Source organism: Amblyraja radiata, chromosome 14 (assembly GCF_010909765.2).
Source record: "Amblyraja radiata isolate CabotCenter1 chromosome 14, sAmbRad1.1.pri, whole genome shotgun sequence".
NCBI lineage: Eukaryota > Metazoa > Chordata > Chondrichthyes > Rajiformes > Rajidae > Amblyraja > Amblyraja radiata.
In genome coordinates this window covers 25,707,234-25,733,741 of record NC_045969.1, presented here as the reverse complement: position 1 = coordinate 25,733,741, position 26,508 = coordinate 25,707,234, and the positions used below count along the sequence as shown (strand labels likewise).

At 44.8% G+C, this 26,508-nt stretch overlaps 1 protein-coding gene across 1 annotated transcript; it reads right to left on the bottom strand.

The window, feature by feature from the left end:
• Positions 1 to 13,897: 13,897 nt before the first annotated feature.
• On the bottom strand, positions 13,898 to 25,909 carry siah3 (siah E3 ubiquitin protein ligase family member 3). The gene is made up of 2 exons (XM_033032871.1): positions 25,707 to 25,909; positions 13,898 to 15,700 (listed from the first exon to the last, which is right to left on the bottom strand). The coding sequence occupies exons 1-2, from the start codon at positions 25,839 to 25,841 to the stop codon at positions 15,149 to 15,151; spliced, it is 687 nt and encodes a 228-aa protein (XP_032888762.1). The 5' UTR covers positions 25,842 to 25,909; the 3' UTR covers positions 13,898 to 15,148.
• Positions 25,910 to 26,508: the final 599 nt, after the last annotated feature.

The window sequence follows — 26,508 nt, the reverse complement described above, 5'->3', positions numbered from 1 at the left end:
ATCAGTGTTCTCGGACCAGGAAAGATCTTCAGAGATGTGCACACCCAGGAATTTGAAGCTCTTGACCCTTTCAATCATCGACCCGTTGATATAGACAGGACTGTGGGTCCCCATCCTACTCCTTCCAAAGTTCACAATCAGTTCCTTGGTTTTGCTGGTGTTGAGGGCCAGGTTATTGTGCTGGCACCATATGGACAGTTGGTCAATCTCTCTTCTACACTCTGACTCATCCCCATCAGTGATACATCCCACAACAGTGGTGTCATCAGCGAACTTGATAATGGAGTTTGCACTATGACCGGCTGCGCAGTCATGAGTATAGAGTGAGTACAGCAGGGGGCTGAGCACGCAGCCTTGAGGTGCTCCCGTGCTGATTGTTATCGAGTCTGACACATTTCCACCAATACGAACAGACTGTGGTCTGTGAATGAGGAAGTCGAGGATCCAATTGCAGAGGGATGCGCAGAGACCCAGTTCTGCGAGTTTGGTAACCAGCTTGGAGGGGATAATTATTAAATGCCGAGCTGCAATCAATGAATAACAGCCTGACATATGAGTTTTTGTTGTCCAAGTGGCCCAGAGCGGAGTGGAGGGCCAGCGAGATCGCATCCACCGTTGATCTGTTGTGGCGGTAAGCGAACTGCAATGGGTCCAGGTTTTTGTCGAGGTAGGAGTAGGCAGGCAGCTGCAACACTAATAGGGTTGTCATAGTGGGAGATTTTAACTTTCTGAATATAGGCTGGAATTGCCTTAGTGCTAATGGCTTGGACAGGGCGGAGTTTATCAAAGGTGTTCAAGAAAATATCCTTAGGCAATATGTAGAGTGCCCTGCAAGGGAGAGGGCAAAGCATGACCTACTCTTAGGAAATTGGGACCGGCATTGACTGAAGTGTCGGTGAGTGAACCTTTTGGGACGAGCGACCACAGTACTATTAGCTTTAAAATAGTTATGGATAAATCCAGGGCAGGTTCACAATCTAAAGTTTTGAATCGGGGCAAGGCCAACCTTGATGGTATTAGACAAGAATTTGTTAGTTGAGTGGGGTAGGATGATCACAGACAAAGGGACGTCTGGGAAGTGGGATGCTTTTAAAACTGTGATGCGAGAGTTCAAGGCATGCATATTCCTCCTGTTAGAGCGAAGGCCAAGGCAGCTGGGAGTAAAGAACCCTGGATGACAAGGGAAATTGAGGCTGGTCAGGAAGAAGAAGGAGGAATGGGTCATAGGCAGCTGAGATCAAGTGTATCCCTGGATGGGTTAAGTGGACTGAGGAGCATACTTAAGAAGGAAATCAGGAGGACAGCAAAGGGGCTGAAGATAGCTCTGGAAGATAACATTAAGGAGAATCAAAGAGACTTTATGTACATTTATGGAAAGAGGGTAACTAGACCAAGAATAGGGTCCCTCAGAAACCAAACCGGTCATCTATGCGTGAGGTTGTAGGAGATGGGCAAGGTCCTCACTCAGTATTTTTTTCCTGCTTTTACCCTGGAGAAAAACATGAATCCTCGGGAACTTGGGACAGTTAATAGGGATGTCTTGAGGATAGTCTGTATTACATTCAAGGAAGTACCGGACATTCGAAGGCATATGAAAGTGGATAAATCTCCCGGGTCTGATCAGATATATCTGAGGACACTGTGGGAAGCTTGAGAAAAAATTGTGGGAGCTCTGGCTGAGATATGTGAACTATTGTTAGACAAGGGTGCGGTGCCAGATGACTGGAAGGTGGCTAATATTCGGCCTCTATTTAAGAAGGACTGCAAAGAAAAGCCTGGAAACTATAGACTAATGGGCCTAACATCTGTGGTAGGTAAGTAAATGGAGAGGATCCCAAGGGATAAGATATACATGCATTTGGATAGAAAGGAACTGATTAGGAATAATCAGCATGGTTTTGTACGTCGGCGAATGAATTTGTGTCGTATGAATTTGATTTTTTTGAAGAGGTAAAAGGTTGACAAGGACAAGGCCGTAGATGTTGTCTATATACTCTATGTTACTTCCAACAGATGGCAAATTCACAGATTTTGAACAGTGGGGATGAAAGAATTATGCTACATTTCTGGTCAATATTGTATGTGACATGAAGAGAGATGTGTAGCTGAAGGCACTGCCATGTGCACTTCAAAGTAGCTCTAGTATACCTTAACTGTTATCTTGTGGACCTATTGTCTTGGTTCTTATCTTGTGGACCTCTCATTTACCAGTTAGTGTGTTCCAGTACCCTTGTCTGTCTGGGTGCTGTTTTGTGCCAATTTCAACCTCCAAATCCCTCTATTTTACTTCGGAGTCACGTGAGTGACTACGTGAAGAACCCCGCCAGGACGCATGCGTGACATATCGCTACACGCATTGCGAAACGTCAGGCGGGGTGGAACGACGTTCCCCCGCAGCGGCAGTTTAAAAAAGCTGGAACCAGCAGGTAAGAGTTACTCTGCGGTCTTTTTGTGTGTTTCCTATACCAACTTACAGGTGGGAAGCATGGACAAGTCAAAGAAAGCAACAAGGGCTGCGACAAAGCTGGTGGGGGAGGACCGCGGAGTAGCGGGCAGCCAGCAGCGGCCAGCGGCACTTGAATCACCGATAATGGGATCAGCTGTGCCCGATGTCGTCTCCGCTCCGGCCAGATCCACTCCGCGGCCGGGCGGTAAGGCAAGACAGAAAACTAACAAAGTCGTGGACTCAGATGAGTCCGACTTTGAGCAACTGCGGGCGGCCAGCGACCGTGAGCGCTGGAGCCGGATGGAGCGGTGTGTGGAGCATTTGCTCCAACGTGACAGGCTCCGGGAGATGGAGTCGAGTCACTGTGGGCTCTATGGAAAACCCACAGCAGCACCTCTTGTAGGGCTGCACAGTGCTTCTCCCTCATCAGAAGGGAGCACTGGGGGTCAGTACTGGGCTGATCCTGACGAGGGGTTCGCAGAAGAAAAATCAAGTGTGCAGGGGATGCAGGAACGAGAAAATCTGCTGGACATGGTGTCCAACTTCATACAGCCAGACCAGACTGGCCAAAACCTGGAGCAAAAGCTTGCTGCCAGTATAGACTATATGTCTTTTAACCAGCTACAAGAACAGGCTGTATTGGACACCACGTCAAGACACCTGGCACCGGGCAACTGTATATCCCTGAATGTTCCAGTAGTCAATACTTGTATATGGAAACATATTGGAATAGGAGTTAGAGGCATGGATGTCAAACTCCAAAAGGTATTAAAACTCCTAACAGCAGGGATAACAGCATTCACCCGCACAGTGGATGAGAAGGACATGTCCCAGGACCAACAGGATGCACTGGCATTGCTTTGCAACACTCAATATGAGATAAACAGCATCAGGAAGAATGCCATCCGACCCACTTTAAATCCGAAATTCGCGGGTCTGTGCAAACCTGGGAACATAAAACCACCAATACTACTATTTGGAGGTAACCTATCGAAGCAAGTCAAGGAGCTCGATGAGGAAGCAAAAACCCTGGGACTCATAAAAAGGGACTTCATCAAAAACCCACTACAGCCACAGACAGCACCCCTACGCACCCACCAGTAGAACAGGTCCGACTGGTGAAAGCTCGAAGGTCCGGTACACCAAACATGAGTCTTTTTTAGGCCATGGCCCAGGCCGGCCTTCTTGGAAGATACGCGAACCTCCAACATCAACCAAACCACAAACCCAGACACCACCGCCTCAACATCAACGAAGGATTTACAAAAAGAAGTAAACCTGCCACTGGTAACTATGGAGGTAGGTGGGTCTGGTTCCCTACAAAATACAGGGAGCATGGAGGTTGGGGGGAGATTACACTCCTTTCTAGATGCATGGAGCATGTTAACTACCGATACTTATATTTTAAGCAGTATCCAGGGATATACAATAGAATTTATACACAAGTACAGCCCTCCAGTTCAACATATACCGAACCGAATGTTCGTACTTTCTGGTAAAGAGAAATCAGAAGTGCATGCAGAACTGGAGAGGCTTTACGCAAAAGGGGTAATTGAAAAATCCCAACACGAACCGCTAGAATTCGTGTCCAATATATTTACCAAAAACAAAAAAGATGGTGGTTGTCGCATCATCATAGATCTGACCAAATTGAATACATTTGTACAATATATTCATTTAAAAATGGAAACCTTTGTTACTGCTAAACAATTGATTTCCAAAGGCTACTTCATGGCTAGCATCGATTTAAAAGATGCTTACTATTCAGTGCCTATACGAGGTGACCACAGATGTTTCTTAAAATTCAACTGGATGGGACAGCCTTGGCAGTATAGAGCGCTGCCAAATGAGTTAACATCAGCCCCCAGACTGTTCACAAAAATTTTGAAACCAGCCCTAGCGTTTCTACGGAAACGAAAACACATGGTCATGGCATATCTAGATGACATACTTATTGTGGGCAAAACTTTGGAATTGGCCAAACAAATTGTAACAGCCACAAAACAGTTATTTGAAAAACTGGGGTTTATTATCCATCCAGTTAAATCTAAATTAACGCCTTCCACTACAATGGACTATTTGGGGTTCACCATTGACTCAGTTTACATGTCGGTGACTTTGCCAAAGGGAAAGGCTATAGACTTAATAGAGGCTTGCAATAACCTCATTGACATCAGTAAACCATCCATCAGATTCGTAGCAAAAGTAATTGGCAAAATGGTGGCTGCCTTTCCAGCCACACAATTTGGACCTTTACATTACCAACATTTACAGAGAGCAAAAATACAAGCACTCAAAATCAATGCTGGTCATTTTGACAGACCAATGAAGCTACCAATCAAAGCTATAATGGAACTAAAATGGTGGATAGATAACATTTGGCTTTGTTTCAATCCAATCATTATCAGCAACCCTTCAATGGTGCTACAAACTGATGCCAGTGCACTTGGTTGGGGTGCCACCAATTCCATCTCCAGCTGTGGAGGTAGATGGACTGCTCAGGAGGCATCATTATTACTCACACTGGGCATAAACTACCTGGAAATGTTGGGTGCATTCTATGGCCTAAAGTCATATTGTACTGGGTCATATCACTAGCATGTTAGACTACAGATTGACAATACCACCGTGGTAGCATATATCAACCACATGGGTGGAAACAAATCGACATCATGTGACAATCTGGCTAATACAATTTGGCAGTAGTGTATCCAGAGAGATATTTGGATATCAGCTACTTACCTACCAGGTAAACTAAATTTAGTGGCAGACACCAGGTCACGCAAATTTAATGAAAACACCGAATGGATGTTGAATAAAAAAGTATTTGCTGATATTACAGCACGATATGGAACACTAGATATCGATCTATTCGCATCCAGGCTTAATCACCAGTTATCAAATTATGTTTCGTGGGAACCAGACCCTGGGGCAGCGGCGACAGATGCATTTTCGCTGCATTGGGGGAAATTGTTTATTTATGCATTCCCTCCTTTCTGCCTCATCAGTCGGGTATTAAGGAAAATACAGCAGGACTTTGCGTCTGGTATTTTGGTAGTACCTGATTGGCCTACTCAACCATGGTTCCCAGTGATACTGAACATGGTATTAGAACCATGTATCATCATCCCGAATAGACCAGACTTGTTGGTTCATCCCGTAATAAGGGATAGCCACCCATGCCATAACTATTTGAATTTATTAATTTGTAGAGTTTAAAAATACCTCTACTACAGCTGGGACTGATGGACCGAACAGTGAACATGATTTCGGCGGCCCAAATACAGTCCACCAAAAATCAGTTTCTGGTCTATATCAGGAAGTGGGAGATGTATTGTAACAAAAACAGCATCACCTACAGAGATATGAACATCCCGTCTGTTCTGGAATACCTGGCAGGCCTCCATTATGATGAGGGGCTCAGTTATAGTGCCATCAACTGCGCCAGAAGTGCCTTATCAACTTATCTATGGCAAGGAACAGAGCGTCACTCTGTTGGGACTCACCCACTGGTAACAAAACTTATGAGGGGAATTTTTAATACCAATCCCCCAAGAACCAGGTACTCCCAAATATGGGATGTGAGTATTGTCCTGAAGATGCTCAGGAATTGGTCTCCAGCAACAGCTCTGTCCCTACATAGACTGACATTAAAAACAGTCATACTAATGGCATTGGTCACGGCACAAAGGGTACAGTCATTACGTAAATTAAGACTGGACAACATGACTTCTTCATCTGAAAATATTACGTTTCATATTTATGAATTAGTAAAGCAGAACAGACAGGGATCAGCAGGCCTCAATATAGAATTTAGGTCTTACCCAACAGATGATCGTCTCTGTATAGTAAGACATTTGTCGTTATACATGGAGAAAACGAAAATCATCAGAGGCAATGAGAAGGCACTTTTAGTCAGCCATAAACAACCACACCAAAGAGTGATGGTCCAGACCATCTCAAGATGGCTGAAACAGGGTCTAACACAGGCTGGGGTGGATACTAATATTTTTAAATCTCATTCCACCAGGGCTGCAGCTACATCGGCAGCTATGCAGTTGGATGTACCAATGGACCAAATCCTCAAGGCAGCAGGATGGTCAGGGGAAAAAACATTCCAACTATTTTATCATAAACCAGTCATGAAACCTGGAACGTTTGCAGAAACAATTTTAAGTTCTGTAATTTAATTTACCCCATAAATAGGGGTTATAATTTGTGTTAATAAATTTCATGGATTTTAATGTCGGATTCATGTCTAAATTATGTTGACACAATTCCTCCCACAGTCATTAAGGCAGATGTGATGCATGGACTCGTTTCCACGGCATGAAATCACAGAGCTTTGAAATCTTCACGTAGTCACTCACGTGACTCCAAAGTAAAATAGTAAGATTAAACGAGAACTTACCAGTTCGAAATTTGATCATTATTTTATGAGGAGTACGTTGAGGGAATACGTGCCCTCCGCTCCCACCCATGATCATATACTCAACTGGTATTTCTTTCTCTAATCTTACTATGTTTAAGTCATTACAGTTATCTGTGATTTCACACCGCTGCTTTGAAGAATAACACGCATGCGTCCTGGCGGGGTTCTTCACGTATTCCCTCAACGTACTCCTCATAAAATAATGATCAAACTTCGGACTGGTAAGTTCTCGTTTAATCTTACTATTCTTTCACATCCAACACCTCAACCATCTATGCAATAGAAGCAGAAAATGCTGGAAACACTCCTCAGCAGATCAAGCAGCATCTGTGGGATGAGAAATAAAGCTAGCATTTCATGTCACAGACTCTTTGTCAGTTAACTCGGTTTCCCTATCCACTTATGCTGCTGACCTGATGAACAAGACGTCACCTCATGTTCTCGGACGGCTTCTAGACCCACTGACTTACTCCAGCACGTTGTGTCCTCTCTCATGCCGAATGGCCTGTTTCCACACTGTATTACTCTATCAGTATTTTCTCAGGCACAGGTGCATCCGAGATTGGCAGGACGGATGGCATTCTACCACTGACCATCTGTTCAAAACAGGCATAGCCAGGTGATCGGATTTATTAAATTGAGGGGACACTAAAATGCTGGAGAAATTCAGCGGGTGCAGCAGCATCTATGGAGCGAAGGAAATAGGCAACGTTTCAGGCCGAAACCCTTCTTCAGACTGATGAGGGGTGGGGGGGTGGGGGGGGGCGGGGAGAAGGAAAAAGGAGAAGGAGGAGCCCGAGGGTTGAGGGAGAGCTAGGAAGGGGAGGAGACAGCAAGGGCTAACAGAATTGTGAGAATTCAATGTTCATGCCACCAGGATGCAGACTCCCCAAGCGGAATATGAGGTGCTGTTCCTCCAATTTCTGGTGTTGCTCACTCTGGCCGTGGAGGAGGCCCAGGACAGAGAGGTCGGATGCGGAATGGGAGGGGGAGTTGAAGTGCTGAGCCACCGGGAGGTCAGGTTGGTTAAAGCGGACCGAGCGGAGGTGTTCGGCGAAACGATCGCCAAGCCTACGCTTGGTCTCACCGATGTCGATCAGCTGGCATCTAGAGCAGCGGATGCAATAGATGAGGTTGGAGGAGATGCAGGTGAACCTCTGTCGCACCTGGAATGACTGCTTAGGTCCTTGAATGGAGTCGAGGGGGGGAGGTAAAGCGACAAGTGTAGCATCTCTTGCGGTTGCAAGGGTAAGTGCCCGGGGAAGGGGTGGTGCAGGAGGAAAGGGAAGAATTGACAAGGGAGGGAGCGGTCTTTGCGGAAGGCAGATGAGGGGGAGATGGGAAGATGTGGCGAGTGGTGGGGTCACGTTGGAGGTGGCGAAACTGACGGAGGACTATTTGTTGTATGTGACGGCTAGTGGGGTCTGGGAATGCGATTTTGATAGTTGTATAGCTGTGGGTGAGGGTGCATGCATCTCTTGTCGGGCAGGAGACATGCTGAAAGTATTTTGGCAGCACGTTCTTGAGGTTGGCCTGATTGAAATCCATGGCTATTATGAACAAGGCTGCGGGGTACTTTGTTTCAAAGCCGCTGGTGACGATGTGTTGTTCCACAAGTGCAAGTTTAGCATCAGCCTGGGGTGAGATGTAAACTGCTGTCAGGATAGCCAAAGAAATCCCGCAGCATTAGTAAGGATGACAGAAGGATATAGGATGGACACCTCCCTGTCTTATCTCATGTCACTTGACAGATGAAGCACTTTCTCTGTCTCTCCCAGTAATTTGTAACCACAACATCTTTGCACTGAATCCCAGCGTAGTTACTCAACCAGCTGAGACCTATTAACTGCTTCCAAAAAAGAGTAATAATAGACAAATCAAAAAGTTGTTCTGTGTCATTATGAAATGCAGTTATTGTATTTGCAGAACAACTGCGGAATTGCAGTTTAATTTTAATAAAAATCCTGAAAGTTTGTGATTCTTCCATCTGAAGCTTCCTAATATCTCAGAGGATTTGCCAAACAATACTTTGTGTGAGTCACTCAATTGCAAGTGAATTATTCAGCTTATTTTGTCTCCACAAGAGAAGACTGATTCTTGAGCTGAATGTGGAATCATGCTCTGAGGCTGGATATGTTTTATTCTAAGTGCTCAGCAAGAGTGAGGGACCTCTGCGGGTTCCTGCTCAACATCAATTTATTGCAAGCACATTCAACAAATTCAGAACCATAGGAATGAAGGGAGAGAAGTAGGTCATTCAGCCCAACAAAGCTGTGCTGGAAATTTAGAAGCACAGAATGGGGCAAAGACCAATAGGCCCCTTCAGTGTCAAAGATCAATCCAGTTAGTCCCGTCACTCTCCTCTACCTATCTCTGTAAGCTATTTCTCACATCTGTCTTTCTCTCGTTCTGCTTTGAAGCAATACGGCTATTTAGTTAGACTGTGGTTGATCTGCATCTTATCTTTTTGCTAAACAAAACTGGAGGCTCTCTATATAAGAGAATCAGCAATGAATCCAGTGGGGAAATGAGAAGAAACACCTTTATCCAAAGAGTGCACAGAATATGGAACTCTTTCTCGCAGACAGTGGTTGAAGTGAATAATAGTTGCATTTAGTGGGAGACTGGTTAAGGAAATGGGGAAAGAGGGAACAGAGGATCACACTGATAGATTTAGATGAGGAAAGGTGGGAGGAGGCTTGAATGGAGAATAAACCTGGCATAGGCAAGTTGGGCCAAATGGCCGACTCAGTGCTACATATACCCTATAATCTTGTGCAACAAACAACAGCCAATCTCAGAGGGGTAATAATAAAGTTGGGGTGAAAACCAATAAAATTCAGTTTGTTAGTGTTTAGGTCCAACTGCTTGTCGGGGAAGAGTTTCAGTTTTCCATTATTCTTTGTGTAGAAATACTTTCTGATTTCACCCTTAGAGCGGTTTGTGTCTATTTTTATACAGGGTTACAGGGGTTGGAATGTGAAGCAGCAGCACTAACCACTGCAGCAAAACAGTGCTCTTTTATAACCATTGCAAATACTTGTACATTCCTGGGGCAACAATGAATTATATCCCTGAACATTGGTGGCTGTGCCTTTAGCCAGCTACATCCTGTTTCCAGAATTCCTTCCCTAAATTACTTCATCTTCCCAGCCTCCCTCTCCATTTAAGTTACAATTAAAACCCACATCTTTGACCAAATGTTTGGTCACCTGCCCCACTACAACATCTCTTTGTGTTACATGAAAAAAAAACCATTTTGGTTCAAGTTACCATCGCTGACGAGAAATAAATGAGAAGCCATAAGTGGAATAAAATCCCACTGTCTATTTTCAACAATTTTTATTTTCATTTATCTACTATATTAACCCGTTTGGACAGTAAGTTTGGTAAATCTGTAACATGAGAGAACATTTCCCTGTCGCTTTATGTCCTTGTTGCTTTACCTCCCCCCTCGACTCCATTCAAGGACCCAAGCAGTCGTTCCAGGTGCGACAGAGGTTCACCTGCATCTCCTCCAACCTCATCTATTGCATCCGCTGCTGTAGATGTCAGCTGATCTACATCCGTGAAACCAAGTGTAGGCTTGGCGATCGTTTCGCCGAACACCTCCGCTCAGTCCGCATTAACCAACCTGATCTCCCGGTGGCTCAGCACTTCAACTCCCCCTCCCATTCCGAATCCGACCTCTCTGTCCTGGGCCTCCTCTATGGCCAGAGTGAGCACCACCGGAAACTGGAGGAACAGCACCTAATACTCCGCTTGGGCAGTCTGCACCCTAGCGGCATAACCATTGAATTCTCCAATTTCCGGTAGCCCTTGCTGTCTCCTCCCTTTCTCAGCTCTCCCTCAGCCCTTGGGCTCCTGCTCTTCCTTTTTCCTTTCTTCTCCCCCCCCCACCCTACATCAGTCTGAAGAAGGGTTTCGCCCGAAATGTTGCCTATATCCTTCGCTCCATAGATGCTGCCGCACCCGCTGAGTTTCTCCAGCACTTTTGTCTACCTTCGATTTTCCAGCATCTGCAGTTCCTTCCTAAACATTTCCCACTGATCTGCAAGTTTCATTGCGTCTCATCCTCAGGATTCCTTGTCTAAAGCATCTCTACTTTAAACAATGTAGCAGCTGATTTTCCTCTCTAGGCCTCTTTAACTCAAAGTATTGCATTATTCCATCCTCTCCAGACAGATAGGGTACATCAATTCACAATGGATTCCAGCTGGGAAGTAAAACCTATTTTGAAATTCTAATCCTCTTCACAAGCAATGTTTCCCTTTTTAGATAAAGATCCTGATATCCTAATGGAACAAAAGCCTCGATAAACTTCCATTACAGCATTAGAGTTATCTCTGATAGGAAGGTTTACTGAATGGCCATTTTATTCACACAAGATAATTCCCCAGAAGATAATGCTTATTAAATGACAAAAGCTGTGACACCTTTAGAATATGGTGGGGTTAGACAATCAGAAAAACACTGCATATGTTGGAAATCTTAACCCGTGCTTTAATGGATTGTTGTCCCTGCAAAGAGGATGCAAAGATGAAGCACAACAGAGAGAAGATCAACTCATTTATTTACCTGTGAATGAAGAACACACTGGTAATGTACATAGAAATCTCCCACAATACGACTAGTACTCTGTTTTTCTCCAGCACCATTCAGCTAATACAACAAATAAAAACATTCAGACACACAAGCTATTCTACAAATCAAAGACCACAGTTAATGAACATACATTCATTGTTTTCTTGGTATAAAAAGAGTCATCGATTTGAACATCAATTCAATTATCAAATTACAATTTGATCAATATGTGTCACAAGATTAAAAAGGGAGCACAGCATTTTTAATATATTTTCCAAGCACTGTGAGTATAAAAATAATTATCAGCAAGGAGTAATTGGGAATGATGAAAGAACAATTTATCCAATAGCACACTCCATGAATACATAAGATTTGAAAAATAGTTCTAATATCCAGTCAGGCAAATGAAACCCAAAGAAAGATTAAAGTTGCATTGTTAGAGGTGCTTTTGTGTTGTTAGGGTAACCAAAGTGTGCTCTGCTCTCAGTGTAGTAAAGTGCTGTAAAGTAGGAAATGTGGCAACCAAGTTATACAGAGTAAGCTCCCATGGGCTTGAGGCATGAGATGTCATGGTTGGAGGGTGTGCATTAACCAAGTAGAGTTTGAATGTTCTTAGAGGCTGCCCCATCCCCCTATGACAGACAGGCCCTTGAATTAATGTCTCATCTCAAAGACGGCATCTTTGACGGTGCCACATTCCCTCGGTACTGCACGGAGTTCAACCAAGGTCATGTGCTCAAGCCTCTGGCAGGTCAGGTGAGCGGAAAACTCCCCGACGCAGAGGGAAACCATTGTGCCATAAATGATTGACGGGACCTGACTTCGCACAGAACATCAGGGTAAACTATAGTTATAAAACATGGCAAATATGGGCCACAGCATCATTTAACCCATTGGAGGCTGGTTAACAGAGAATAAAGTGGTAACAGCGTTGTGAATGAACCAGGGAATCAACCGTTGTCAGCTGATGCTTTCATCCCAATGCTGTCATTTAAAGAGTCAGTTACTCCCTCGGTCTTTGACCAAATGTTTCTTTTTTCTCTAGTCAGCGATGGTAACTGTTGTATCAAAATAGTTTCCAATCTTCACATCCCATCCTCTCTGACCATTATCTCTTAATAACATAATTGATCTTCAGTTTAATCACTCCATAGCCACCCCTTCCTCACTCTCTTGTGTAGTTAGTTCTACAATCACTGAACACTTCACCCTGTTCTTCTGCCCTTCCCCTTTACCCTACCCTTGACAGCTGTGGTCACGATCCCACTCTGAAATCCTCAACCCTCTCTACTTCTCACTTGCTCTTAAAGACCCTCTAAATTCACCTCCTCAATAAAGCCTTTGGTGACTGAATCTGTTCCTCTCTGTCTCAGTGTTTGTTTTCTTTGCAAAGCATCTATGGGATATCTGTCTATGTGAAGAGGTTTATTAAAAATACACTTATTGAAGAAGATAATAATGCCAGTGCGATGTTCACTTACAAGGCTGAGATAATATGATGCATTACCATCGAACCATGGAGTTTTTGGGCTAACCATTTTAACAGAGGGCAAGGTCACAGTTTTTTCCAGTCGACCATATGGTCCTGAATGGTTCAAGTTTCTCTAAACATAAAAAACAATGAGGTTCCTGAACTGTGGAGTGACTTTCAACAGTGGGATCAATGTAACACTGAACCATGGGTCTAACCTTCAACAGAACAAGAGCTCGCATGAACAGGGAACTGGACCAAAGAGGCCAAGGTTTCGAACCAATCAACGGTAGGAAGCAAAGAGCTTACACAAATAAGAGACAATGGACATCACTTCAGCTTTGTGCTTTTGAGACAATCCATTATGAAGTGGTTTCCCAATATACATCTCACCCAATTGAGCTGTGGACAGGTAGTTCAGCCAAAGTGGCACTACTTACATGTGACTATTGGGTCAGGCTAAAGTGAAACCAGTGGGCCCACAAAACAGCTCCGTGTTGACAAAGTGGCAAAGAACTGGGGGCCAAGCACAATCACCACAGGATAGTCATTGTTGTCAATACAACTGGCAATAATGGGACTGGCCTGACCCAGAACTTGAAGGACAAGGTTATATACCCTACATGACTCCCCAAGAGGTCTTGCCACAATGCCTTGTGCTCTAATGTCCCAGTCAGTCCTGTGGTCTATATTACCTTGAGCAGTGAATAGTGTACCAGAACCAGCTGGTCATGTGCAACACACCTTTAATAATGCCCTGTTATATTAAGCCAATAAAATGAATGTTTTCATTACAGATTTTGTACATCTTTAGATTTTTTTATAAATGTAATTTCTCCTGCCTCTATTGTTGTTTGAATTAAACATTGGGGAAATTGTGAGTTAGGTGAAATTAGGTGTGAGTTAGATTGTGAGAAATTGTGAGTTAGGTGAAATTGTACACCACTGGTCAGTCAAGGCCTCTATTGTTGTTTGAATTAAACATTGGGGAAATTGTGAGTTAGGTGAAATTGTACACCACTGGTCAGTCAAGGTGTACCACATGTACCCAACAATCTGGTGGGGTCTAGAATTACAAATTTTGTATGGGCTATTTAACAAATTTGCTGGAATGATTTGCCTTCTTTTCTTAAGCAGTCAACATAGGTATATTCAGGATGTGGTGATTAAATGTAGCTAATTAAATGTTTAAACGAGTATTGCTGCTGGCATTGTTGGATTGTCAAAACTCCATCCAGTTCACCTATCTCTCAGAAGAGAAAAACTGCCCATCTCACCCTGTGGAGACTCAGTGTGACCACAGTCCCATCATGGTGTTATGTCCCTAACCATGGGAAGGATGTGCAGGGGAGGATGCAGAAAAGATTCACATGGATGTTGCCTGGATTGGAGTGCTTCAGTGATAAGGAGATTTGAGAAACTGAATTTGTTTTCCTTGGAGCAGAGGAGGCTGAGGGGTGACTTGATAGGGATGTACAAAATGATGAAGGGAATAGATAGATAAGAGAGTAAGAATCTTCTTCCCATGGCGTAGGTGTCCAAGCCAAAAGGATTCAGTTTTAAGATAAAATTGAGGAGGTTTAGAAGAAACCTGAGTGTGATTAAAACCCAGAATGCACGGCTTGTGAGGCGGTCGAGAAAGGTGCTCCCACTACACTCAAAAACAATGTGACAATCACTTGAGTTGCCAAGGCATAGAAGGCTATAAACCTATGCCAGGTCGGTGGGATTAGTGTAGATGGGTGCCACAGTCAGCTTATACATGGTGGGTAGAAAGGCCTGGTTCTTTGCTGCAAAACTCCATGACGCCACAACTCTCATGGGAGCAATCCGGGATGACTGCAAATGTTTATCTAACCAGTATCGCCCACCACCCAAAGATCAACTAAAATGCTCTGGCACTTACAATAACTTTTCTAAAGCAATAACCTCTTACTGCCAGAATACACAGAGACAATATTTTGGAGCTCGGGACATTTTCCACGTTGTGGACATCAGTGCTTCAGACGGCAGCCTTGCCTAAGGAGCTGATAAACATCTGCAGTGTTGATGCACGGGCCAGGAACTTTGGCAGTGCTTTCCCTAGAGCAGTGGGACAAAGGACACAAGATTGATTCACAGAAAAAGGAAGTTGGTTGAGGGGCTAGCTATAAAATGTTTCAGTTCAGGAAAGCTGTGGAATGTGAGTAGAAGAGGCAGTGGAGGCTCCAGACTGTCAGGAGGAGGATATTGTGACTTTGATGGCGAGACTCCCATTGTTTGTGAAGGTTTGGGCCATCACCGTGTCAAAGACCAGGCTGTCGGTGCTGAGACTGCTCGAGGCTGGTCCCTCGGCCACTCCTCGTGGGGTGGCCTCCCAGCTGAGTCTCCGCCGCTTCCCGTTCAGCAGCAGCCGATAGGAGAAGCCCTGGGCTTGCCTGGACGTCCCGAGCAGCAGCACGAAGGCCAGGAACCGCTGGTGTCCCTCCTGCCGCACCTGCTTCTCCAGCACCAGCACAAAGTGGTGTCCGAGGCAGGACTGGACCGTCACCCAGCCCGCCGACCCCGGGAGGTGAACGTTGGTGGCCAGGAAGACCACGCTCTCTCCCCGTAGCCGGACCACGCTGTGGTGGCTGGCGGCCAGGTGCGGCAGGATAGCCTCCAGGGGTCCCTCCCACTTGCAGGACGCTCCAGGGCACGGGCAGGCCAACAGGCGCTTCTCAGAGAGGTCCTCCGCACTGGGCACCACCTCCCGGTGCAGCGAGAGAGGGGTTCGGGACGGCAGATGCTGGCCGAGAGGCAGAAGAAAGGGAAAGAAAACATAGAAAAGCCCCAGTTAATATTGATCGATGATCATTGCTATAGACAGACAGTGTCAACATTTAATGTTAGAGTTAGACTATGTAACTACTTTCCCTTACAAAGTCAAACAGCACGGAATCAGGCTCTTTGGTCCACCATGTGTGTGCCAGCGATCAAGATCCTATTCAAAATCCATTTTCCAGCACCTGGTTGTTTTCTATGCCTAGGTGTTACCCCTACTTCTTAAAGTGTTATGAGAGTAACAGCCTCTGCCGCTCACTCACAATGGCTGAATGGCTTGTGTCCATGCTGAATGGCTTTATAAGCTGCTGCTGGCTAAGCTCTCCCCCTATATCCCAACCATCATAAGTGTAAGGAACGCATTCCAATATGTTTCAATTGTTCTCACAGTCCTTGGCCTTTTCAGTGATTTATTTCTGATCTGGATTGCATTAATGGCAAAATTGCTGGAATTCAATCCACCTTCTACACCTGAAAAGGTATGGGAATGATGTACATCCAGCTGTGTCGGAAGGAACTGCAGATGCTGCTTTACACCGAAGAGAGACACAAAATGCTGGAGACAACTGGTTTGCTGCTGTTCCCTTCCCGAGGAAACAAAGAAACCTAAAGGCCATTTCTGAGAGTGGTGGCTCCTGTGGGCCAGGAGGCTGCTGGTTCAATTCTCAGACCAATGGTGACACTTTGAAGCATTACTGCAGGAGTGTTGCTTCTAAATGAGATGATAAATGAAACTCTGCTCATTCTCACAATGAATTGTAAGAAGCAGTGAGGGTGTCAGGCCAATGGAAGGAGGAGGATGGGTGGGCATTTGGGTGGCTGCAGGTGACTGAGTGATTGGAGATGCACTGAGGGGAAGGTGGGGCACAATCAAAGGAGACGTGTATTTTGAGGACGTTGTTCTTTCAGGAATGCAGGAAGCAAGACTTTTAACCTCTGGCTAAAACCTGCATCACCGATCTCCCACGCCTCACACAGAGGCAGAACTTCACAGACATCAAGCAAATGGCGCAGTCGTGCATGACGTGATGCCACAAGGCTGTGGCACAGCAGATGCATGGAAATGTGGGCAACAACTGCGGTCTGGCGCCCAGCACCTTCTGCACCCGGGAAAGCAGCCAATGTAATCAAAGATCGTTTACACTCTGGTCATTCCCTCTTGTCCCCACTCCTGTCGGGCCAAAGCTACTATAACTTGAAAGCGTGTACCACCTGACTCATGAACAGTTTCTTCCCCTCTGACATCAGACTTCTGAATGGATCTCGGAGTACCAACCTCCCCACCGACCTCAGTGCGGCTCCTGTATGCTCTCAGTAACTGTAACGCAGTAACACTCTGGCATCTTTCTCTTTGCACTACCAGTTGTACTTGTGTAATGGCTTAATTGTTTAGCATGCAAAGCTTTTCACTGTATCTCAGTACACATGACTATAATAGACTAATACCAATAAACCAATATCAATGCTATTTACAATAGTCTTTGTGCCCTGATCTAGATGAACGTGGCTTCTGCAGACAGTGCTGTGGATTGACGGAGTGGAGACTTATCTCGCATCTCAGCTCAACACCAAGGGGGGGTAAGGCAAGGGATTAGAACCCCCCCCCCCCCACTGTAGCCACACAGGGCAGCTTTCCACCCGTCCCACATGTCCTTCATTATGACATTTACAGTAAATAAGGCCCCCGTGCAAGTCAAAAAATGAGGGAATGGGAATGAACAATGTTATAAATTCATAGTAATAACAGTATGTATCCATGGGATTAGGATGTGCAGCCTGTGATTATGCAGTGTACAAGCAAGAGAGCATGTTTCCTGTCTTAAAATGATATATAATAGGAAGATTCACATCTGTCAAGAACGTTCCTTTGAAAATCTGAGCATATGTTTGAAAATTTCAGGTTCATTGCTATCAAAGGCTGCAATTTACAATGAATATCAATTTCCACAGTTGGGAACTGATTTTATTCATGCTCTCATTATAGCTTTCACCACAGAATCACAATGTAACCTGTCATGTCTAAAATATAGCAGATGGATAACCAATAGTCGGGATACATCACTCACTAATAACTTTGCATGCATTGTTACAAAGCTACTTTAAGATGCGAATTTAATTTAAAATTCAGCCACTCCACTCTTTTTATTTGCATTTAATTGTGGAAAGCAAGCGTAAAAGAGGCAAGGGCTAAGGTGCACATGGTAGAACAAGTGAAAGGGGAATAAAAGGGAAAAGGAGAACACTGCGAATGAGCTGATTAAAGGAAGTGAAGCGAGTTCTTTTGTCTGGTAGATCAAAACAAACCCAGTGATAAAGTGGTCAAGCTAAAGACACAGTTGCTTTTTGCAAAATAAAAGCATGAGAAGATGCTGAATAAAAAATAACATTCGGAACTGAAAACATGATGTTTTATATCTAATGTCTGGAATATCAAAGTGTTGATATTCCTTTCAGGAAAGAATATTAAGACATAGAGGCATACATAACAGAAACAGGCCTTTCAGCCTACCAGGTCCATGCCAAGATTTTCACCTACCGATTCTGGTCAATTTACAATGGTCAATTGCATGTTCTTGGGAGGTGGGAAGAAAGCAGAGCACCCAAAGGTGATCACAGGAAGCACACACAAACACTGCACTGACAGAACCAGGAATCAGGATTAAACCTATGGGGCTGCAAACGTGAGGCAGTAGCTGTATAAGCTCAATATCATTATGGTGCTTTACTTCATCAAGTATTTGACAGAAAACAAATGACACAAAAAGCTGGAGTAACTCAGTGGATCAGGCAGCATCTCTGGAGAACATTTCTGAGGCAACTCTTCAGGTCGGTATTCTTCTAAAATCCGAAGAAGGCCCTGACCCGAAATCCACCTATCCTTGTTCTTCAGAGATGCTGCCTGACCTGCCGAGTTACTCCAGCACTATGTGTCTTTTTTTGTAAATCCAACAACGCAGTTCCTTGTATCTAAGGTATTTGATCGAGTGGGAATAGGAAAATTATCATTCTTGGTTGGCAGGCCCAGAATAAGAAGCCAAGAAGCTGAATGCCCCACTGCTAATCCTTTGTTCAAATCACAGGCAAGTGAACCAGGCTGTAAATTCCCATTAGGAAATCTCAAATGGATGAAAGCAGCACAAAAGAGAAGAGAATAAAAATCCATGGACGTTGGAAATCTGAAATTAAAACAGAAAATGCTGAAAACACTCATCTGGTCATGATCTCTAAAGTGGAAGAGCTGTCTGGGAAATGGAGCATAATGTTGGAAAAGTAAAGTTGCCCATTATAGCATTAAAAAAAAATCACATTATCTGAATGGTGGGAGATTGTAGAGCTCGGAGATACAGGGTGAGCTAGAAGTCCTAACGCAGGATCGCAAACATGGATTAACTGGACAACTTTTATTGCACAGGTACAATGGACTAAATGACCTCTGTCTCTGCTCTACAATTCGATGCTTAGTTATTGGATTGATCTGTCACACTTAATTCAATAAAATGAATTATATGTTCACTCAAACATCTTTTTGTAGAAGCTGCTTCATTCTGTATCTAATCCATGTTTTTAACTTAAGGGCCTGTCCCACTCAGGCATTGTTTTAGGCGACTGCCGGCGACTGTCATCGTCTACAATAACCTACCACCTGGCCAACATCAAGCTACGGCAAGCTACCGACAACAGGTGACCCATTAGGACGTCCACCTACAGCCACACCTACGACAAACCTACGACCACACAGGCGACAACCTACTATAAACGAAGTCAACCTATGTCCACCTGCGACAAGCTACGACCGTGTCGGCGACAACTGAAGACAATTCAGTCGCTGGTACCTGTCGCCAGTTGCCGTAGGTTGATGTAGGTAGTCACCAATGGAATTCACTGAAGTACGCACCGGCGACAACCTATGTCACCTGGCGCCAACTTATGACAGCACCTACGTCAGGAGAAGTCAAGCTACGCTCATTGGCGTCAACCCACTGTCACCGAATGTCGCTGAAAAATTCTGAACATGTGGAAAATCCAGCGGTGACCAGAAAGACGCTACGACTCTTTGGGCGACTGAGGAGACTACTCACGACCCTACAGGCAACACCCCAGCGACCATGTGGCGACAGCCTAGTCGCCTGTAGTTACCTAAAAAATAGCCTAAGTGGGACAGGCCCTTTAGACTTTAGACTTTAGAGATACAGCACGGAAACAGGCTCTTCAGCCCACCAAGTCTGCGCTGACCAGCGATCGCCCCTTACACTAGCATCATCCTACACACTAGGGACAATTTACAATTTCACCAAAGCCAATTAATATACAAGCCTGTACATCTTTGGAGTGTGGGAGGAAACCGGAGCACCTGGAGATAACCCACACAGAGACAGGGAGAACTACAGACAGCACCCGCAGTCAGGATCAAACACAGGTCTCTGCTGCTGTAAGGCAGCAACTCTACCACTAAACAGAGAGAGCTTCACTGTTAATCATATTTATTTAAAAAGATTCTTAGTACCTCCTATTTTATGTTTTCCTGTTGGCTCTTTGTTTGAATAACTTTACAAAAAGCAACAAACACTAAAGGAACTGCTCATTTCAAAGTGAAAGCTGCCAAACTAATTTGAAGAGAGACTCATAAATAAAATGGGAGCATTATAAATTACAACAATTTGCATGCGAGAACTTTTGTGCTGCTTTCATTTGCATGCGAGATGGACTATGACCTTCTTCAAAGCACAGCTAATATATCAAGGTTTTTCTCTTTATTACTAATTGCACAGATAAATGAGATGTTAATTTCTTCTGAGAAAAGTATTACCAGGAAAATGAATGTTGAAATTTTAAGACAGCGATTCAGAAGCTCTGCTGAAATTGGAGTATCAGGTGAGGAGACACTGAACTCTCAGTGATTCAGTATTCTGAAGTGTGCACTAGGCTAGTGGTGGTGCACATGGAGTTCACTGCATCAATGACCAACCCATTGCTGACTCTTCCATAAGCTGGCCTTGCATTGCACTTTCAGTATCTGATGAATGCCTATACTTTATTAACCAAGAGTTATACAGCTTGGAAAGAGACTATTTGGCTGACCGAGTCCATGCCAAGATCAATGACCACCCCCCCCCCCCCCACCACCCCCCAACAGATCCTACACAATTAATTTTAGTCTCAACCCAACCCACAATTCATTGACACTTTGGAGGAAAACCCAGAGGAAACCAGTTATAGGCAGAACAAGCAAACACCACACTGACAGCACCATTCTCAGTGACCTCGGCTAAATAAGATCCAGAACAGTGCATGAGGCCAAGATCCTGTGGCTTAATAAGCTGCCCCCTGCTCCTGGGGCAACAACAATAATTCAGCCTATTTCGTATAGTTCATGTCAAAGCCCAGCTGCAAATTGAGTCTTTATAAGTCTCTCACTCAAAATTAACAAGCTGCTTAAAGAGATTGCACAGATTGGTAACAAAAATATTGGAGCATTGTAAAGGTGCAAAAAAAATGTTTTGCACATGTGCTGCACATCACGTGGACAGACAAATGGTATGAAGCAGTACCACATCTTGTGCAGACCTGAACTTATTACTTCACCCTGCACTGTACCAATGCCCACCCTCTGGGTCCTGGAGAACTCTACCTGGAGATCAAACACTTCTCCTTCTGGAGTGACTTTGGGTGTCAACCACTCGTTCAATACTATGCCTTCATGCTACTACCTTAATGTAGCCCAGGAATAGACTCAGAGGATTTGATGGAATATGCACAGGTGGGAATGTGGCGGAGTGGACAAATATGGAGTGAGGAGGAAATGATGAGATGAATATGGACAGATACGATGATGATTACAAATGGACAGAAGGTGGATGTGGAATGATGGGAGGATCTGATGAGGAATAGCAAAATAGGATGTGGATATGAAGGCGGTGTCTGATGCGGAAAACATGGAGGAATATGATGAGATGGCAACAGAGGGATGAGGAATATGAGGGATAAATATGAATGGATGGTGGATCTGATGGGGCATATATAGACATTTTGGGATATAATGTGGATATACAGAGATGGAAAATGGATTAGGTCAATATAGAAGGAATAGGATTCAATAAGTGGACATGGGAAGGAAAGATGTGCGGAAGTGGAAATGGAGGGATGGTGGATATGATGTGGATGGATTTGAAGGAATAATGAGGGACGAACATAAATCCTTCCCTATCAGAACTACCCCTGGAAGAAAACTCTTATCCCCGTAACAATTTAAAAGGAGCATGTTTGCTGCATTGAAGTAATATGCTAACACAACCTCATCTTTTCCCACAAACTCTGTGCATGGGATTTACACCCATAGTGTTAGAGATTGGCTCAGCAAGTTCAGCGGACATCAAAGGACATGGAGAATAGACATGGACATGCACAGTGGACGACTGAACAAGTACACATGCCAAACGCCAGATATTCTGGCCATCACTTCTAATAATTTACAATGAGTTTTTCTGAGCTTAATGAAAAAGAGCTGTCTGATTGAAAGGCCAGTTTCCCAGATAAAATCAACAGTGCGGACAGGGAAGGATGACATCAGTATCCTGAAGAACCTGGGGGAGGAAAGACCAATTGGAGGCAGGGGAGGGAGACTAATTGAGAGTAGGGTTTTTTTTTAAGGATTGAGTCACAAGATTTGAAGTAGCTGATGGAAGAGGCAGCTGAGTGAAGCAAAAGGATTATAATGTTAATGTTATAATGTTGAACTGGTGTGGTTGGGGGAGGTTGGTAGGTGAGGGAGATGGCATAAAGAAAAGAATGGAGAGGGTGAACAGGGGGAGAGAATCTCAAAACGTTGTTCATGGAAAGAAACAAAAATGAAGGAAAGTATTACAAGTCTATAATTGTAAACATGCTTAGGAAGACTATTTTGTAACTGAAATCTATAACCACACTAATCTGTGACACTTATTCTAATAAATGTCCTATAAAAAAATTCTATTGGTCTAAATGCCATTAGTAACATCACCAGATAATGCTCATATTAAGAAACATCATTACTTTCCCACCCAGAGCAGCACTGTAAGTCTGGTTAAACACTAACAAACCCTAAGGCTTCAAATAATTGCAATACAAATTATGCTAAGTGCTGTCCCTTAAAATTACATTTATTTTCCAAATAATATTACTTCATGTTAGTTCTGCTTTGATGTTGAATAAAACAGCGTCTTAAAAAACCCCTCTATATTCCCTTAAGGAAGTTCTTTGCTTGCATTGAGTCAGACAAAAGGGGGAGGGAATGCAGAGGAAAGTCATTGTCATCATCAATTTAAGAGGCTTTTAAACCAAGCAAAGCTGCTAGTGTCACAACTCATTTATTGATTCAATCTCTACATTATGCAGGCTGAAGCCCCACAGATGATACATAACTTTTCTTTGGCTCAAAAATCAGTGGGGCACTTTGCATCTGAATATATCCTCCAAAGCTGCATTTTATTAAAATGCTATATAATTGGTGGAAGAATAACTTTCTTCTATCTCGATTGTGGAGAAGCTAATTAAATGAACCTGGCTAGAAAGTCTGGGAGTTCTCAGCCGGCGTATCAGATAGTTTGATGTGGAAGTTGGAAGAACATTGAAGTCATCGTTCAGACACTAATGGACAAGATCAGATTAGCTTCATTTGATTACATCATTGTGATACACCGACTCAGCAACAGAAAGACTCAGCTACTCAGAGCAAAGGGAACAGGATCTCAGTTTATTCCCTGAGTGTGCATCTGATGACATGGAGCAGCTGCCAATGTTCAACCCTTGATCTGAATTGAAACAAAACTCCAGTTTCTGTAACTCTAAATCAATTTGTGACCCCAGTTCTACATCCAGGTATGAAGCCGAAACTACACATTTACAGTATGTAAATTCCACTTCAAACAATTGATGGAACAAAATAATATCACAATGAAAAATGAGGGGTTGTGTTTGTTGGTGTTATACAAATAAAGATGGAAAATGTGCACTTCCATCTCTTTTTAGCTCACTCCCTGTTGCGAATGCTGTCATTTTGACAGACTGCACCCTCCCTTTCCCCAAACCCCCTACCCACCACCCCATGGCATGCATGGGCCGAATGGCTGTGTTTAGAGCTATGATTATTGCGTGATTCGAAGTGCTTTGAGATTATATCTTCATGTAACGAGGAGGTGTGTAAATGCATTTATCCTCTCAAAGATTTATCCTCTCTAACAGTAGTAGCCATTCGGCTCTTTGCATTTGCACCACTATTCAATACAATTGTGACTAATCCACTATATCTTAACCATATCCACACTCTCTCCTTGTATCTTGTGATGCTCTTTGCATTTAAAAAACTATTTGCTGCTTCTTAATAAGAGATTCTGTGACCTGGTGCCATTGCCTTCTACAGGGCATCAGTTCATCATCCTCTGAGTGAGGAAATCATCCCTAATTTCAGTCCTGATGTCTTATCCTATATCCTGAGGTTCAGACCCTCAGTTATAGACAACTCCTAGCAATGGGAAATGTATTTCCTGCATCCAGCCCAATGACCGTGTCAGAATTTGGGGGCAGCACATCTCCAGTAACCGAGTTCCATTTGACCTCTAGTGCTGTCTGTGTGTGTAGTTTGCACGTTCTCCATGGGACCATTTGGGTGTCTCCCAAATACCCCAATCTTCTCCCACATCCCAAAGATGTGTGGATGGAGCATAGAATCTGGAACAAGTTGATGATTATGTCATAGAAACATAGAAAATAGGTGCAGGAGTAGGCCATTCGGCCCTTCGAGCCTGCACCGCCATTCAATATGATCATGGCTGATCATCCAACTCAGTATCCTGTACCTGCTTTCTCTACATACCCCCTGATCCCTTTAGCCACAAGGGCCACATCTAACTCCCTCTTAAATATAGCCAATGAACTGGCCTCAACTACATTCTGTGGCAGAGAATTCCAGAGAAGATTAAAGCGGGATTAGTGTAAGTGGATACTTGATGGCCCTTGAACACTGTGCTGTATGGATTTTTTTTACCCTTGAACGAGATTCCTTTACATCTAAACTCCAATGAATGTAGGCAATCAACTCAATCTCTTCTCATACAACAGTCCCACCATCCCAGGAACCTGTCTGGCGAACCTTCACGACAACCACTCTGAGGCAAGTATATCTTTCCTTAAGTAAGAGGCTCAAACCGGCCAGAATGGCAAGGTCCTGTAGGACTGTAGTAATGAGTGATATCTCATCGAACGACATTTAGTCAGTCACTACCCATCTCTATATAGTATACCCCCTACAGACATCACTCTGCAAATGAATATATGTTTTCGTTATAAATTGTTCGTTTTAACTCAGCGAACAAGCTAAATCCCGGCAGGAATATTGGCGACAGCGCCGTCCAGTCGCCGCGATTTCGGGAGAACGTCGTGTCCCGGGCGACACCGAGTCCAGCGACCGCGGGTGTCAGTCAACTCGCAGTAGTGTCGCGGTCGGGCGGAGAAAGTAACGCGGGCAGCGGCCGCAGCTGGTCCCCACTGCACGCACCCCGTGTGGCGCCGGCCGCTCCGTCCCCCAGTCCCGGGGGAGAGGGTGACAGGCAGACAGACCACCGTGGGGATGTGTTTACTGGCAAATCACCCCGGCAGAGGGGTTACAGACAGACCACCAGGGCAGGAGGGTTACAGCCATTCCCGACCCCAGCAGAGCAGCTACAGGCAGATCCCCGGGAAGGGGGCTGCAGGTACGGGGGGGCTATAGGCGAATATCTGTGCAAGGTGGAGGGCTAAAGACATATCCCCGGGTAAGGTGAGGCTACACGCGGACCCCCGGGTAGGGGGGCTACAGGCAGCAGAGCCGATGCTGGTTGATCCAGGGTCCTGAGTCCGCTTTAAGGCGGCCGGCGAGGTGAAGGACTGAGCGGGACGGGTTGAAGGAGACTGGGCAGCGAGCGGCCGCGGCGCTCCGTCAACTGCCCCGCTGGACTTACCGTCACGCTCGGGGTCGGTCTCACGACACACACAAGTTGGACAGCGGCCGAGAAAGCGGATCTCGCCTTGCAGTACTGGTACCTGAAGTGCACAAAGTCTAATACAAAGCCGAGGCAGTGGGAGAAGAATAGCATCGCCACCTGCCACGGGTTGCAAGGAGCGGACTCCGATCCACGAGAAGCGGGCAGGGGGAGGGGGGGGACAAATCCTCACCAACGCCAGAGTTTGGCGACGCTTTGCAAGTTGTGATATTTCCCCTCAACACAAAAACACTGGAGAGTGCTGGCAGCAGCAACGCATCAACCTATCAGCAGCTCCTCGCGGCTCGGGATCTCCAATAACAATTAGCTCCTCCTTCCCACCCTGAGCCCAGAAACAGATACATTGACAGACACAGGCCAATACATAGCACTCGGACCAAGTGTGCGATTTGTAACCGGTTATTCTGGGGGCATGTTCCGCAGGACCACGGTGAGTTACAACTGTCTCCCGGAGACCAGGGCAACAAGCAGCAGCGCTTGTAACGGTGCAGCAGCAACTGGCTGGTTTCACCTGCCCGTGAACCGTGTACGCGGCGATGTGAGTGCAGGATCTTCGCTGACTGCTTCGCGAGTTAAAACCCACACTCAAGCGGCCGCCGGTGCAGCTGAGGAAAACCTGCAGAAAGTCTGAAATACATACAGAACGCGGTGGAGATTACCAGCAGGGCAGACGGCCGCTGAGGTGGGAGAATCGGAGTCAACATTTCAGATGGTGACTGGCCTCAGTCAAACACGTTAACATAGGACGTAGAACAATACA